This window comes from Vulpes vulpes, chromosome 3 (genome assembly GCF_048418805.1).
Source record: "Vulpes vulpes isolate BD-2025 chromosome 3, VulVul3, whole genome shotgun sequence".
In the NCBI taxonomy this organism is placed as follows: Eukaryota; Metazoa; Chordata; class Mammalia; order Carnivora; family Canidae; genus Vulpes; species Vulpes vulpes.
Window position 1 is genome coordinate 130352045 of NC_132782.1, and position 15636 is coordinate 130367680.

Consider the following 15636-nt stretch of genomic DNA (forward strand, 5'->3'; position numbering starts at 1 on the left):
GTCCCTGAGCCCTGCAGTGGTCCTGTGTGCTCTAGGGATTTGCTACAGATTCTGTCTCGGGATTCATCTGTCCATGTCCTGCCCTTTCCCGTCAGTAATGAATGAGGATCCCTGATGAGATATTTCGGATGAGACCTGCTGCCCATGTTGCTAAGGACATCTGTCCCTCCGTGGGAGGGAGGGGATGTTGTGCAGCCGGGATTCTGCCTTTTGGATTTGCACAAGATAAGGTACTCGGGCAACCTGGTGGTAGCCATGCTGCCATTATCACATCCCATTGATCCAGCCATTCTGATTCAGAGTTGGTTTAATCATTAACTCTGAATACAGTTTGATCTCCCACATGAAATGGAGATAATAATATGTGTCTCCTGGTGAAGTATTAAATAAGACCCTGTGGTGAAAGCTCTGTATGAACGCTGGCTCTGGGGGGCCTTGCACGCGGGTAAGTGAGGGCACCCCCAGCTGAGAGGTGGGGTGCCTGTGACGATCGCAGCCCTGGAGTCTGTGCTTGGGGAGGCTTTGCTGAGGGTCAGCCTTGCAGCTCTTGTGCGTTCAATGGTGGCATTGAGTGTGATGTGCAAGCAAGGCCTTCCACCAGCTGGGGAAGGGTTCCCCTCCTCTCACACGTGTTTAAAGCCGCCCCACCGGCAGAATGGAACGTGGCCCTACTGGTGTGGTGTCGAGGCTTTCTGTCTCCTCCTCTTGCCAGCCATAGCCCTGCTGGGGCCGACTGTGTCCTGGTGGCTACAGGCTTTATCTGCTTTTGCTCGTGTCCATGGTGACCAAAGGTGTCCCTTCCCTCTTCTCTCCACTAGAGAAAAGATCCAGTAGGACCATCAGGAGCCCCATCTTGAAGGACCACTGAAAGTCCTTCTGGATCAGTGGGGATTTTTACCTCTTTGAGAAATGAGTAAAAGCCATGTACCCCTCACCTCAGTGAACAGATACCCAACTGTTCATGTACAATTTCTTGTGGCTCATGGAAACCCCACTCCACACCCCGCTTAAAACTCCTGGCCTGCTTCTCATAGCTCTTTGGGCAGGATGCGCAATTATCCAGTGTGTCACTGATGATAATGCCCACGATCAGTTTATGACCTTGAGAAAAACATATTTTTCCACCAAAATATTTCATGTAGATGGCTGTAATTTGCTTGAAAACAGAAGGAGGGAACAAAAATCATTTTCTGATTTGACTATGGCCAGCTTTCAAGGCTAGAATGAATGCAGTTAGTTCTGACTCCACCCCTTGCCTGGTACCCACCCCACCACGCACCCCAGGATTCTGCCTTCCCAGACATTCCTCAATGCCTATTTCATTCCACTCAGACACTTGGTAGCCTCTTGAAGGTGGGAGAAGGGCATGGAGTGGCATTGGAAGAATGCACTGTGATTCTGGTGATTCCTGCCACAAGGGTTGAGAGAGGAGAAGGCAAATACAGGCAGAAGGCCAAATCTGGAGGGACACTGAAAATCTAGAGGTGGTGGCTGGGTAGAGTAAGCATGGCACCCAAGCATCGACACCAGGCACTGTTCTAATTCTAGACATGGCTGGTATCAGAGGAGCCAGTAATATGGGCTGATGAAGAATGAAGGAGTCAAGCACGTGGGAAGTGGTCCTCTGAGGATTCTTTTTTTTTTTTTTAAGATTTTATTTATTTATTCATGAGAGACACAGAGAGAGAGAGAGGCAGAGACACAGGCAGAGGGAGAAGCAGGCTCCATGCAGGGAGCCTGACGTGGGACTCGACCCCGGGGCTCCAGGATCACACCCCCGGCCGAAGACCATGCTAAACCATTGAGCCACCTGGGCTGCCCCCTCTGGGGATTCTAGATTCATGTGGAAGGTCTAGTCCTAGGGCAAGACCCTGGAGGGCTAGGTAAGGGGGGCAAGGTAGGAGGAGCATCAGGTGAGACATTCAGGTTGGATGTAGGCAATAGCCCAACTCTGCAGCCAGCCTGGCATGGGGGCACTGCAGAAGGAGGGGTTGCAACCCAGATCCTATTAGGGGGGCTACAGGATCCCCAGTCAGACCGGCTGGGATGGAGTGGGATATCGAGAGCTCAGTAGCTGTGGATGGACCAGGAGTCCCCCTGGGTGAGGGCCAAGTAGGCAGATGCTGTGGACATACATGTTGCCTGTTAAAACAAACAACTCTCCAAATGACAACGGCTCTGGAGTAGAAAATCATCTGAGACATCTGAGCAAGTGTGATTAAAACCATATGTGCAATTTTAATATGTGATCTTAAAATTTAAAGGCTAAAAATATTTCAAGACTGAGAAAATGCTTAAACTCCTCCTCATTGTTCCCTGGCTTTTAAGATTCAATAGTCAGTGAAGTACCAGCCTGCCAGTCAGTGGCTCAGGGTGGAGCCATCCAGGCCCTTGCAGAGGGCATGGCTCCTGTGGCCTGACTTGTAGGTGAGATCAGGCACGTGCCCTGCAGGAGGAACAAATGGGGAGGGGGAGCTCACATTTGCTGAGTGCCTCATATGGGTTGGGTACCCCACTCTTGTTATCTCACTTGGTCCTCACAAAAACCTGGTAAATTGGAGGAGGAAACAGGCTCAGAGAGGTTAAGAAATTTCCCAAGGTCGCCCAGCTTGCTTGTGGTGCAAGACTTGAACCCACTCTGGCTCTCCTTCTAACCTGCTACCTCCCAGCGTCACTTTTGAGACATGCAAATGTGTGTCTCACAGCTCAGTTTTGGAAGATGTCATTTTGCAGAAGTGCTTGTGAGATGGGAAAGCCAGGGACAGTGGAGATGGGAGACGGTGCAGCTGTCCTGGCTGGTGAGCCTTCCTAGTGTTCTGGCTTTGTAGGTGCCCCTCGGTCCCTTTCTGCAGCTCTGCGTGGGAGAGACATCTGAGGGGCATTTGTGGTCACTATTAGTTGCTTATATCACTCCCGCTTATCAAGGTGGAAGGGAGGAGAAAGAGAAAAGCGCACAGCACAGAAAATGTGGGAGCTGTGATGACCAGAAAAACAAATGCCTGCTCTGGGGGAGGCGGGGTGCATCGTGACTGTGGAGTAGAAGGAAGCGTCTCAGCTAGGTCCTCTTGGCTGAGTAGGACTTCCAGGGGTGTGTGGATGGGCCTCGGGGGACAAGGTATCCCCTGAAATTACATGTAAAACATTATAATGTGTGCTTTTTGCTGGGGGAGGAGAGTCGACGGTTTTCATGGGCCCCGAGAAAAGACTGAGACCTCCAGAGTCTGAGCCTGCTGTTGGGGAGGTTGGAACCGATGCCCCATGCTTATTCATTTCATTTTGTCCTAATGCTAAGAACAGAAAACTGGGCTTGTGTAGCCCAGGATTTCTGGGCTATTCCCAGGCCAGAGATGCTGGTAATTATGGTGGCAGGATACACGGAATGGAACTGTATGCGGTCGTGCAAGAAAGCAGTTGGGGCTGCGCCCTTACCGAGTTTAGCTCTGCATTGTCAGTTCTACAATTTTAAGGGCCATTTAGAGAAACAGACGTATTGGGGGGAGGGTAGGGAGGGGGCAGGAGGCCCAGTAGAGAGGGGTGTGCCTGTGAGTGCTGCGCGAGGCAGATCAATGGCCCTTCACAGCTGCACTCTCAGGAATCTGGGGGGGCCTAGGAATCTGGGGGGCCGTCCTTACCTCCGTAAGCCCTGAAGTCCTGTCGCTTTTAGGTGAGGGTTTGTGCTCCGGCCACAGGAGCTCCTCCCCGGCCAGGGCCCTGGGAGGCTTGGGAGACAGGGTTGCAGGTAAACACACATTTGCTGGCCCTGGGCTGCCCAGGCACTTGCCATGTGGCTCTTCAAGAGGCCAAAGCTGCAGAGGACAGTCTTGGATGTTTTCAGTTGGGCCAATCCAGGTTAATCGTCCCTGCTTCCTAGGACACCAGGGGAAATGGAAATGGTAGTAGCTTAGGTCTTACCCCCTAGCTCATTAAGGCTGTGTTTGTTCACTGAGAGTCTGATCACTGGGGTTTAGGGGAGGCAAAAAGCCAGGAGAGGTCACTCTGGCTGAGGAGGTGGAGTCTCAGTGGTTGCCATGAGAGGTTGGGCTGTTTTGACCTCCATGACTAGAGTTCATCCCTTGACTGATGCTCTGAGTGTGTCCCTGTGGGCAGGGACGAGCCAGACCTTGCAGCCTTGGACCAGTGCCCTCTGGTGACAGTGTGGCCCGCCATGGGCAGTGTCACTGTCCACAGGGCTGCCAGACAATGACCAGAAGCGCCTCTGTGCACACAAGGCTTGATATCTTGATTCTGGGCTGGCTTTGGGGAGAATGGAGGAGTATTGGCAGCTTTGTTTTCCCGGTTTCCCTGAAATGGGGAAAAGCAAATACCTGGTAGGCACATCTTTCTGCGCCCCAGACCTCTCCTCCAGTGTCAGGTCAAATCGAGGTTCTCCCTCACCGGGAGCCTGATCTGGTGAGGACTGTAGCCTCTGGGAGAAGGACTCTTGTACACTTTCAGGGAGTGAGCACAGGGAGTGAGCACGTGTCTGTGGGATGTGGCTGGCAGGCAGCTCCTGTTTCCATGGTTACTAAATAGGGCAGGTTAGTATTAGGGCTGCCTAAGGAAAAAACGGCATTGAGGGCAATACTTGAGCTGGGGCCTTCCTCTGGCCTGCTTTAACCCTCTTCCCAGACAGAGGGGGCAGCATGTGACTTGAAGGCATGAGAATCTCCCTCAAGGGTCTACCTGGCTGCCCTGCCCTGGCTTTTTTCACAGGCGTGTCTCTTGGTGTAGAGGAACAAGTCGTCCAGGAGGCTGGAGGGGCACGTTAGAGAGCACAATTTCCCCAGAGTTTTGTGTGCTGCCCAGCATCCCTCCCTCTCCGTCAGTCCCTGGGGTTGCCCTAGAGACACTGACCCCTGTCCTGAGAAGAACATGGTCTGTAGAAAACCTGGAATCCAAATTTGGTCTTAAATCACATGCACCAAATCATCAGAGTGACCCCCTGCCCCAGGTCACCGCCTTTTCATGGGGCTGTGTGAGTAACAGATTTAATTATAAGACATTAAAAAATTTTTTATTTGTGTTTCCATGTGATTACATACCAGGTTCTGCAATCACGGGCTGGAGTCCCTGGTCCTTTGTCCGTTCTTTGCTGAGTGACACGCTGTCCTGGTCTTCTGTTTCTTTGTAACTGCAATAGAATAATCACTGTTAGGAGAACGTGGGAGAATTGATCAGTGTGGATGCAAATATTGAAAAGCATAACAAGTCAGTGAAGGGCACTTTGCAAATTCACGCAATTACCATCTTTTGTTGCAACAACAACACGTTATTTTCATCTTCCTCCTTGGCCATTTCCGGAGAAATTTATTAAAACCATTGAATGCTATTTCAGGAATTCTTTTTGGTGTGGAACAAGAAAATTAAAAAGTGCTCTTGCGTGGCTCAGTGGGTTGAGCATTGGACTCTTGGTTTCAGCTCTGATCATGATACCAGGGTGGTGAGATGGAGCCTGGCCTTGGGCTCCGAGCTCAGTGGGAGTCTAGGTCTCTCTCTCTCTCTCTCTCTTTCTCTCTCTCCCTCTGCTCCTCCCCAGTGCTCTTGCACAGGCACGCTCTCTCTCAAATACATCTTTTTTTTTTTTTAAGTGCTTAAGAAACAGTTACCTAGTAAGATGAGCCCACTCATTAATCCTGACAACCAATTCTATGGGCATTTGGGGGACATTTGTGAGAGTAAACAGAGGTAGCCTTAGACAAGAGCCGAGATTCTACAGTGACCTGAAGATCTTCTGTTTTGCCTTTACCCTGGCCCGGAGCACTTGATCACTTGATGACATAATTCTTGGTAATTTACAAGTCTGAGGTATTTGCATATTTCTTTCCGGACCACACTTCATTCAGACTTTCTGTGGTTAGAGTAGGAGTTCAGAGGCTTTGACCAATCTCTCTGAAATTTTGTGTGGGATTTAAGGAGCTGCTTTCTTTCCTTTTCCCATAGTGGGAATGGTGCTTTTTTGTAGCCTCTTGGGGGAGTTTCTTACCTGGTGTAGTGTGTTTCCTGCCAAAGGGGATGAGCAAACAAAATTGGGTCCCTTACCTGGTGGCTATAGGTCTGCTTGGGCCCTGACTGCACGTGGACTTACTTTTAAATCCCATCTAATAGAAATAAGGGCAAACAGAGCAAATGCTTGCTCATGGATACAGCATATGGATCTTGGAGGACAGTACCCACCTACCAACTGGGCCATCTCCAAGGGCCCCTCCAGCTCAAAAACACCATGAACTCTCCCATCCTTGATGCTTGCTTCCAGGTTCTTGGGTGGACTTTCCCGGACCCAAGAGCCCCCAGGGCTGCACATCTGACCTCCAAAATCACGGAGGAGAAGGACTGAGGGAGAACAAAGGAAGTCACCTCTCCCCTCCCCCATCATTCTTGTGGTGACAGACCTTTTGTAGCTCTATCCCTGCATCCTGTGTATTTATTAGGCTGCCCCTCTGCCCATTCAGGCCATGTTCAAGCACAGAAGCTGCTCACCAGGCATTGAACAAACAAGTCTCTATTTTTACAGGCAGACTTGACCTAGTCCAAAGGCCGAGGCCTCCTGAGGATTTGACACTAATCCTGTTGGATATTTCTCATACCTCCCTCATGCCTCATCTGGTGTTGTTCCTTTCTGGACTGAATAGGTTCTGTTTCTTCCTCATTACAAGTTTCTGCCTGTGTGAAGTTTCAGAAAGCTTCAGGACACATTCCAGGTTTGAGTGGCCGAAGCCACAGAAAGGTAATGTTTGGAACCATAGGACAGGAAGAGCTACAGGCAGAGACCGGGTTTGATGAAAACCAGAATTGTTGAGCATCCACTCTAACTGGAATGCAAGAAGAGAAGCAGTCACTTTCCCCTGAAGGTCGTAGGAGCTCTTGGTGGGGGCAAAGGTCTACTTAGCACAGGAGAAATGCGTGGCTTCCCTGGGCCACCTGGTCTGAGTGCTGGATCTGGGTTAGGCAGAGAGGACAATTGAAAATGGAGTATTTGAAGTGAGGGAGGGAAGTGAAGCAAACAGTTGAGTCAGAGGAGGGCACACAGCTTGACCCCCATACTCCCAACAGACTGCTTGGCCAGGTGGGATGGTATGGGGGTGCTCGGGGTGTTTGCTGACAGACTTGCTAATTAAACACCAGAAGACAGTATTGCTTTGCCTTCAGTGATGGCTATGCCAATGTTATCAGCTGCAAAGTGGCTGCCAGGAGCATTCTAATTAAAAATAAACAGTACTGCGGGTGGGCTGGGGTAGAGGGGCCAGGGACCCTGCCCATGTTTCTTAGGACTTCTAGGATTGGTCCTAAGGAGAGTCACACCCCAGTCACCTTTTAGGTCCTTTTCTCAAAGGAGCCTTTGTCTCTTCACAAGGTGGTACGATATGTGCTTCCCTAAACCCTTAGCTGCTGGGGTGGCAAGCAGATAAAGCGTCTAGGAGCAGATTGCCTGGTGTCCTAGCCCTGGGAAGGACAGACGGCCTGAGGGGGCTCATGATTTCTGACAGGTCTCTAAATTGAGGGGACAGCTAAAGCCCAAAGCTCTTCTAAGAGAGGTTAGAATTTCATCAGAGAGCAAGTCTGGTCACATGAGAATTTCTGGCACCGTGTGCATGGCAGGCTGGACACCAGCCTGCTAGAATTGAACGAGTGGATCGTATCGGCTTCAGCGGAGGGGAGAAGTCCCAGCCCGGCCCTGGACTGCGGGCAGGAGCAGCAGAGCCGTCTGTCGCCGCGGGGCTGGGGCTCTGATCACCAAGCCCCATTTCTTTTAACCCTAAAAAAAGTGTGTGGTCCAGGGACTGGACACTGAACGATGCCTAAGGAATGCAGTGCTCTCCACGCCCTGTCGGCAGCCCTGTGCTGCTTCTACCCCTGCAAGCCATTCCTTGGAGCCAAGGTAGGTCGGTTTCAAGATAAGATGCATTGGAGATTGTTTTGGGGAGCCTTGAAAGCAGTAGTCTTCTAAAAGGCACCCGAAAAAGTTTGCAGCCTGCTGGTTGGAAAAACAGAGGCGCTTTCTTTGGCCGGGAGATCTTCCTAAGCCCCTAGTGATGTGCCTCTGCTGGAAGCAAAATCCAGCTGCACAGAAAGGGGGCTCCGAGTCTGCATTTGGGGATGAAGCTCTCTTTCTCAGGACACTCTGTCTCCTTGGGTGGAAATTCTAAACCAAAGGAACTCAGTAAGACAGATCTATTTTTCTTCTTTCTCTCTTTATATCTCCCTTCCCTTGTTGACAGTGGATGTGAGAGGGCTGAGCCCCTCTCTCTCCTGAACCCGCTGGTCCCTTATGTCAATCATGTATATAATATACAGAAACCACCAAAGACCTCCTTTCAAATCTCAGCCAGGTTCCAAAACATTTCAGTATTTGGAACTGTCTTTTCCTTACTGCTACCATTTCGAACCTTTGTTACAAGACACTAATGCCAGAGGTTTTGCGTAATACATCAGCCCACTGTTTATTTTGATGAAAATACTCAAAGAACCTCATTTGACTAATTCCAAGACAAGACCTGTGTTCTGTGTTGCCTGCCTGTGACAACACTAAGAATGAAGATTAATACAGGCTCTCCTTGGTCTGCAGGTTTGTCTGTCTTGGAAAAATCCTGTTGGCCCTTAGCTTGACCATGGAGCTCACTTATCCATAGGAAATAGGAATCTAAAGCTCATGACATCCTTCCCACCCAGATGGTGGAGCTCTGTCTCCGGAGGGACTGACTTATTTCATACAATTGAAAAAGCTACCACAGGGTTATGGTGTTCGGCTTCCTCCTTCTCCATAATGCTTAAAAGAAAAGAGCTCTCAGGAAAACGTAACAGGAAAATCTATTAAAGGGAGAAAGAGCCCTTTGTAGAAAAATATACACCGAGTGGGAAGAGGGTAGGCTTCTGATTTGACTGCCCTGTTGGAGTGTTCAGAGTATCTTTCTCACCATTGAGCAAAGTTCATTTTTGTCTCTTTGTCAAGGGGGATGAGCAATTAGTCATCAATTAAAAGTGTTTTGGAGGGGGGGATGGGCAATTAATCATCAGTTAAAAGTGTTTCCTCTCTGATTTAAGAGTCTCTTTCTATCCTGGAGCCCAGTGGGGTGATATGGGGACCATGTGGTTTCTGGCCTAAATATGGATCATTCTAGTGTTGGGTAGATGAAGTCATGCCATTAACAGTATTTTAAAGCTGTCAAAGATAGACCAGGAGGTCCCAAAGGGACTGTGTGCTGCAGATTGGCAGTATGTTTTCACTCTAATAGAAGTCCTTTCATAAGCCTGCTTTTGCTAATTCAGAAAAGTGCGGCTCAGCATGGATATCTGAGAAAACAGCTTCTAAATATCTGTGAGTGATGAGATTCTGTTGGGATGCCCCTGTTCCTCTGCAGCCGTGTCCAAGGCCTGTGCACAAAGGCCACAGTAATATATGGGGTACAGCCATCCTTGAGCTTCTCCCTCCCTGGCCTCCCCTGACCACCTTTTGACTGGGAGTAGAAACACCTCCTTCCCACCAGGGGCTTCCCACCTCACCCCCAGTTGGGTGCATCTTCATAACACAGGGAGAAGACCTGACTTGCTTGCCCACCAGAGACTGACATTTCCAGACCCAACTTAGGGTCTCCCACCCAATGTCCAGGTGTGCTTCCCTGCACTGTTTTGCTTAGGTAGTTACCTGGGAAAGAAAGTCCTCCTGTGCTTAAATCCCTGCAAGAGTTGCCCCAGTGATAAGGCTGCATTGCTTTATTGACTCCTCCTTTAATTAGGGGTTTCAGGTCTTGCCACTCATAATTAGTTTCCGCTGCAATTAGGGTTTCAAAATTAAGTTGGGATTGATTGCCTGATAGCAAAGTGGAAATAAAGCTCCAGTTCTTGACCGTGTATGCTGCTTCACTTGGCATGGATTTCTCATACCAAAAATAACACTCTGGTAGCCATGGTAACTTTCCATTTGGTCTAATCCATATCATCTCGGGAGAAACTAAAATGTTATTAATAGTGTTTGTTGTATGGGAAGAAAACTAAAAATATAAAGGCTCCTTCATTACACAGGAGACCAATCACACTGGTGCTTTGAGGGAATAAAATCTTACTTGCAGAGATTTGCAGGAATTTAGAATGTATGCAGGGGCCTGGTGTGGACTTGCATATAAAGGCCTTGGAAAGGAGGCGGGCGGGGGGGGGGGGGGTGGGCAAGAATGAAGAGGAGAATCAGGCTATGCAGTCTTTGCTGGGCTCCGGGGAGCTGAGGCCAGAGATGAGACGTTCCAGCCATGTGGAGGGTCATGACCTTAACATCCTGGGTGAGAAATGGAAAGGCTATTTTGCTTGTGCCCAATGGAAAAAGAATTTGGACTGAAAATATTACTGATCCATAACATTACTGGGGCACGTTCAAGTTCAAAAGTCCCTAAATATCGAATGTAGTAGCCCATCCAAGCGTAAGCACTCTTTGGCAGGAATGTGTGTGTGTGTGTGATAAATGACAGTTGAGGACCGGTGCCCCTACTTTGAAGGCCTCACCACAAAAGCATTAGGTCATGGTGTCATTTTCTTACATTTGCAGAAGTTTTTTCAGCTTCCTTCTGAGTTCCTTCACAGGGAATGCAAGTGAGTTGTCTTACAGGAGTCTCAAAACCAGTGCTCCAAGTTGGCAAGGCAATAGTTTACCCCTTCCCACAGAGGAGAAACTGAGGCTCAGAGAAACTGCCTACCCAGAATCGTTAGTGGGGCACCAGGGGTAGAAACCAGGTTCTATCCTTCATCTGGCTTGAAGCCCAATGTCCTTTCTACAATATCACATTAAGGCCATTGAAACCTAAACCGTGGGTGCCCAGGTGGCTCAGTCAGTTAAGCATTCAACTTTGGCTCAGGTCATGATTCCGAGGTCCTGGGATGGAGCCTGCTTCTCACCTTTGTCTCTTATGAATAAATAAATAAAATCTTAAAAAAAAAGAAACCTAAAATGAGATGATACTGTATATATTAATACTTTAGTACACAGTGCAGTTGGGGAAAAATAGTGCAAACTTCAGTTTTTGGGAGAGACTTCATGGGGAATGGAAACGTGGCTTTCAGAGAACAGGTAATCCTGCAGGCCGTGGCAAGACCTCTTTTAGGTCCCTTGTGAACCACAGAAGGAATTTGGTGAGAAGCACAATAGATCCCATTGCTAGAATTGGCAATGAGACAGACCCTCACTTCTTGTCCCCATGTCTCTGACTTTTCTTCTGTGAGGTAGGGGGAAAGAAGCTGAATTTTGCCACCTTACCAATGGCCACTTCTGGGGAAGATCAGTGTGATTTTAACTCCAGGGGATCCGAAGGCAACTTGCAAGTGTAGAATAACCACGTTTCTTTCCTTTTTTTTTTTTTTTTTTGGTAAAAGATTTCATTCATTCATGAGAGACACAGAGAGAGAGGGAGAAGTACCCTATGGGGAGCCTAATGTGGGACTCTATCCCAGGACCCCAGGATCATGCCCTGAGCCAAAGGCAGACGCTCAACCACTGAGCCACCCAGGCGTCCCAATAGCCACGTTTCTGAAGAAGCCTCAACAGAGAGGTTGGAGTCAGTGGGTAAATGAGTCACTTAATCTCCGCTAACTTAGTCAGTGGTCTTGTCCATGAGAAGTCATGGCTTAGAAGGCAGTGGGTTTTAAGCGTATACTTTCCCACACGTAGATTTGGTCATCTTTGCGGCTTAAATGGGGCTGTTGCTACTGTCATGTTTTGTTTTGCTTTCAATCCTTTCCATTGTCCCCAAAAGTATCTGGAGCCTCTCTGAATGCAACATGACAACCCGAGGTGTCCCATCTGCTCATCCCTAGAGGGTTGGATTCCTGGAACTTGTTTTCATTAGAAACTGCCTTCCTGTGTCAGAGCAAATGTGGTAGAGTTGAGGTCCTGCTTGCCTCCCCTGTGGCCGGTCCCTTGGTCTGTTTGCTGCGGTGGCAACTTGGGTCCTAGTCTACCATCCTGGTGCTGATGAGGGCCTGACTTGCCTTAGTCGGTGGGGCTGATGCATCAACAGCACAGGCTGTGCAAGGTGAAAAAAGTCACTGGGGAGCTGTCTCTCCAGAGTGACTCAGTCCTTTCTCATGGCGGTGGCTAGTTGCTCATTTATCTCTCCTGCCCTCCAAAAAGAAAAAAGCCTAGCACAGCTTTTTTTTTTTTTTTTTTTTTTTTTTGAGAGAGACCTAAATGCATTCCATTGGCATCTGGGAGCTTGGGGGATCTGGTTTCAGCATCAGTGAAAGGAAGGACGTGCCTGACAGCGGCTGGGTCCCAGCATCCCCTCTCCACAGACCCCAGAGCTTGGATCCTGGCCAAGGCCTTGTTTTTGTTGGAGAGACGTGGGTGGGAAGCAGAAATGAGACTGGGATCCTGGGAAAATTCTGTTAGTGGGTTTATCACCTCCAGGACTACAGAGAAACAGGCCTATGCCAAACACCGGGGAGGACGCTGGAGAGTCAGGGTGCCCAGGCTCCAGAGACCTTCGTGCTCTGCCACCTGAGAGCTCTGCAGTACGTGGAGGACCAGGCTCCGTCGTGGGTTTAAAGATGTCAGAGACAGCTCTGGGGTCTTTTAGCTGATGCATATTTGGGATGTCTTTAGGCCAACAGAGGAAACTCGGGCTGCCCTGGGAGGGGAGGGGAAGGGAGGGGAGCCTCATGGGTTTGGACTGCGGCATCTCTGTCCTCATCTGGATTTCCAGTGCATGTCCACAGCCCCAGGGGCTACTGTTGGAATCTGGCTCTGGCCATGAGAATGTCATGGCTTATTTTTCTGGCTTATGAAAGAGCTATGATCAGTCTTTTAGTTTGTATAGAGAACAGCTCTCCCCAGTGTCCACTCTGAAACACGTGTGCTATTGCAAAAGCAGTTCTGCACAAAGAACCAACAAGCTAGCTCCCAGTTTTCTTAATAAGATGGAATTTAAGCGACCAGTGAGCCAACCTCTTACTTACAGTTCATCTGCTCATCCCCCCACCGGCACACCCAGTGTGTGTCCTGAGAGCCTCCTGGATGCTGGGGAGACAGTGCAAGCTCCTGCTTGGAGGAGCAGTTGTGTGTCCACTGGGGAGGTGGACTTGCAAGCAGCTCTCTCCATGGTGTGCTGTGAGGCCCCGGCAACGATCTTTTTTTTTTTTTTAAAAAAGATTTTATTTATTTATTCATGAGAGACACACAGGTGGGGGGGCAGGGGGCGGTTGCGCAGAGACACAGGCAGAGGGAGAAGCAGGCTTCACGCAGGGAGCCTGACGTGGGACCCGATCCCGGGTCTCCAGGATCATGCCCTGGGCTGAAGGCAGCGCTAAACCGCTGAGCCCCACCGGGCTGCCCCTGTCTTAATGCAGCCCTGGGGCGGGGGGCTTCCTGGAGGAGGTACCACGGAGCGGCTCCTACAGGAGCAGTAGGTGGAGAGACCTGGGTGAGGGCCTGAAGCACTAGACCTCAGGCCGATGCTGAGGAGGGACAGAGAGACGGAGAGATGGGGGGGGGGGGCAGCGGGGATGGGGAGCAGGGGAAGGTCTGGGGCCTGGTCCTTCTGCGGGGAGCAGCAGCTGGAGGAGCATAACCAGCGTCTCCCCAACTCGTGCCCGTGTCCTTGAAGCTCCGGTCAGCTCTGCTGCCCCTGCTCGGCTGACTCCGGTCGGCCTCCCTCCACCTTCTCTTTAGGCCCTTTTTAAACACTCAGAATATCTTGTTTCCTCACAGCAGCGGGTCAGACCATCAGGCACGATAATCTTCCGTCCCCACGCCCGCCCGCACAAGCCACAGCTATGGCCAGATCCAGATCCCCGCCTCCTCCGAGGATGAAGTGTCCCTGTCCCGACCACGGCCGGCCTAGCCACCTGTGCCCACAACCACCCCCTCCTCGAAGATTCCTCGCCGTTGGTCTCTCCTCAGCGACCTTCGGCCTGCCTCTCTCCACCAGCACTTCCCTCGTAGTTTGCAAACATGCTTCGGTCTTTCTCATTCTAAAAATACTACCTATTTCCGTGTCTTCATTTCCTGGTCCCTGTCTTCCTTCACCCAGAACCTGATGAACATGACCTCTGCTTCCTCACTTCCCAGTGGCCACTCAGCCTCCTTCACCCCACCAGGAGCCTTGCCAAGTCCAGTGGATGCTGTCCAATCCTGATCTTATTGGAACCCTACTGCACTTGGCATTAGTGGCTCTTCCTTCCTGAAAGTCTGTTCTCTTGACCACTAGGACACTGCACTCTGCTTATTCTCCTGGATCCTTCCTGACCACTCCTACTCCACTGCTAGGGACTGTCTTGTGTCGCCCCAAAATTCATATCAAAATCTTAACCTCGAGTGGGCTGTATTAGGAGGTGGTACATGGAGCCCTTATTAATGGAATTAGTGCTCTTACAAAAGAGATCCCAGGGGGCTCTCCAGCCCCTTCTGCTACGTGAGGACTCAGTGAGAAGAAGGCTATCTGGAACAAGGAAGCAGGCCAGACACTGAATCTACTGGCACCTTGATCGTGGACTTGCCTTCAGAACTGTGAGAAATCTATGTTTGTGGTTTCAGCCACTCAGTCAATGTATGGGTTTTGTTTGTTTGTTTGTTTGTTTGTTTGTTTGTTTAATAGAAGGTCCAATAGATTAAGACACTATCTTCAGTTTTTCTTTTTGGCCTACCTCTTGAAGCCAGCATCCCCTGGCCCTCTTCTGATATGTCCTCATCACCCCATCTCTTAGGTGGGATGAAATTGAGATAGACTCCCTCTCATTCCGAGGATTCCACAGCTTGTGTGCCCTTCTCCCCACAGCACCTGGACCCCACGGCCTGGTGAGCCACTCCCACAGATCTGCTCCCTCTGCGATTCTGTGTTGAGTGTTGGTGGCTCAGCATCTTCCAGGAGCTTCCATGCCTTATCCTCCCATTCTTCTTTCATATCTCATCAGCTATGGCTTATGATTTTACTTGTAAACATTTATCTCATCTGTCTCTTCCCCCCTGACCCTACCACCAGTACTGTGCTAATTCAAGCCCCTCTATCTCTTGCTTGGAATTCTGGAGTAGCATCCTAACTGGTCCTCCTGCCCTAAATCTTCATAGGAAGTTATTTCATTTTCATGTGTGACATTTCTAGACATGGGGATTATACTATATCCTTAAGGCAATGCACTTCCCCATGTGAAACAACTGTAATTGCTAGAAGGTCCCTCCTCACATTGAGTCAAAATCTATGCACTGCAGTGTCTACCTTATTCTGCAGCTAAGTGGGCATAATAGCCCTTCAGATACATTTCTTCCCTCGCATTATTGTGAGCATGTCTATTTTGAGACCAAATTGGTTGGTATGAGTGAACACCTAGTAAAACTCTGTGTGTGTGTGTGGGGGGGGGGGATGATTCTAGATTACTTTCCCTAGGGATGTGAACCAAGAATATTTGACCATCATCTTGAGATGGTAACAGCCCAGTCCTTCAGCTGTTTCCACACAGCCCTCATGTTTCTTTAAGTCTGTTCTGTATGGACTAAATATTTCCAGTTTTTTGTATACTTTGGGGGACTTGGATTTTAGTTTTTAGTCAATCCCTTATTCTGTAAGTCTAAACAAATCATGAAAATTCAGGGCCTCGGTGATGTTTTCTCTTGGGATGTTTTCTCTTACTACCTGTTTAACTCTAGGGATGTTGTACAGATTCGTG

The 15636-nt window shown here is 49.5% G+C and overlaps 1 protein-coding gene across 15 annotated transcripts in view; it reads left to right on the plus strand.

Annotated features, from left to right (window-relative positions):
• The window catches only part of BCAR3 (BCAR3 adaptor protein, NSP family member), a 242911-nt gene that overhangs the window by 182881 nt on the left and 44394 nt on the right, over window positions 1–15636 (plus strand). Inside the window, exon 1 of one of the 15 annotated variants that reach the window (XM_025996524.2) lies at window positions 6658–7876. The exons of the other annotated variants lie outside the window; for them this stretch is intronic. Within the exon in view, the coding sequence (XP_025852309.1) occupies window positions 7793–7876 (84 nt within the window). The 5' untranslated portion in view covers window positions 6658–7792. Of the gene's footprint in view, window positions 1–6657; window positions 7877–15636 lie in introns of those variants that run through there. 15 annotated transcript variants of the gene reach the window in all.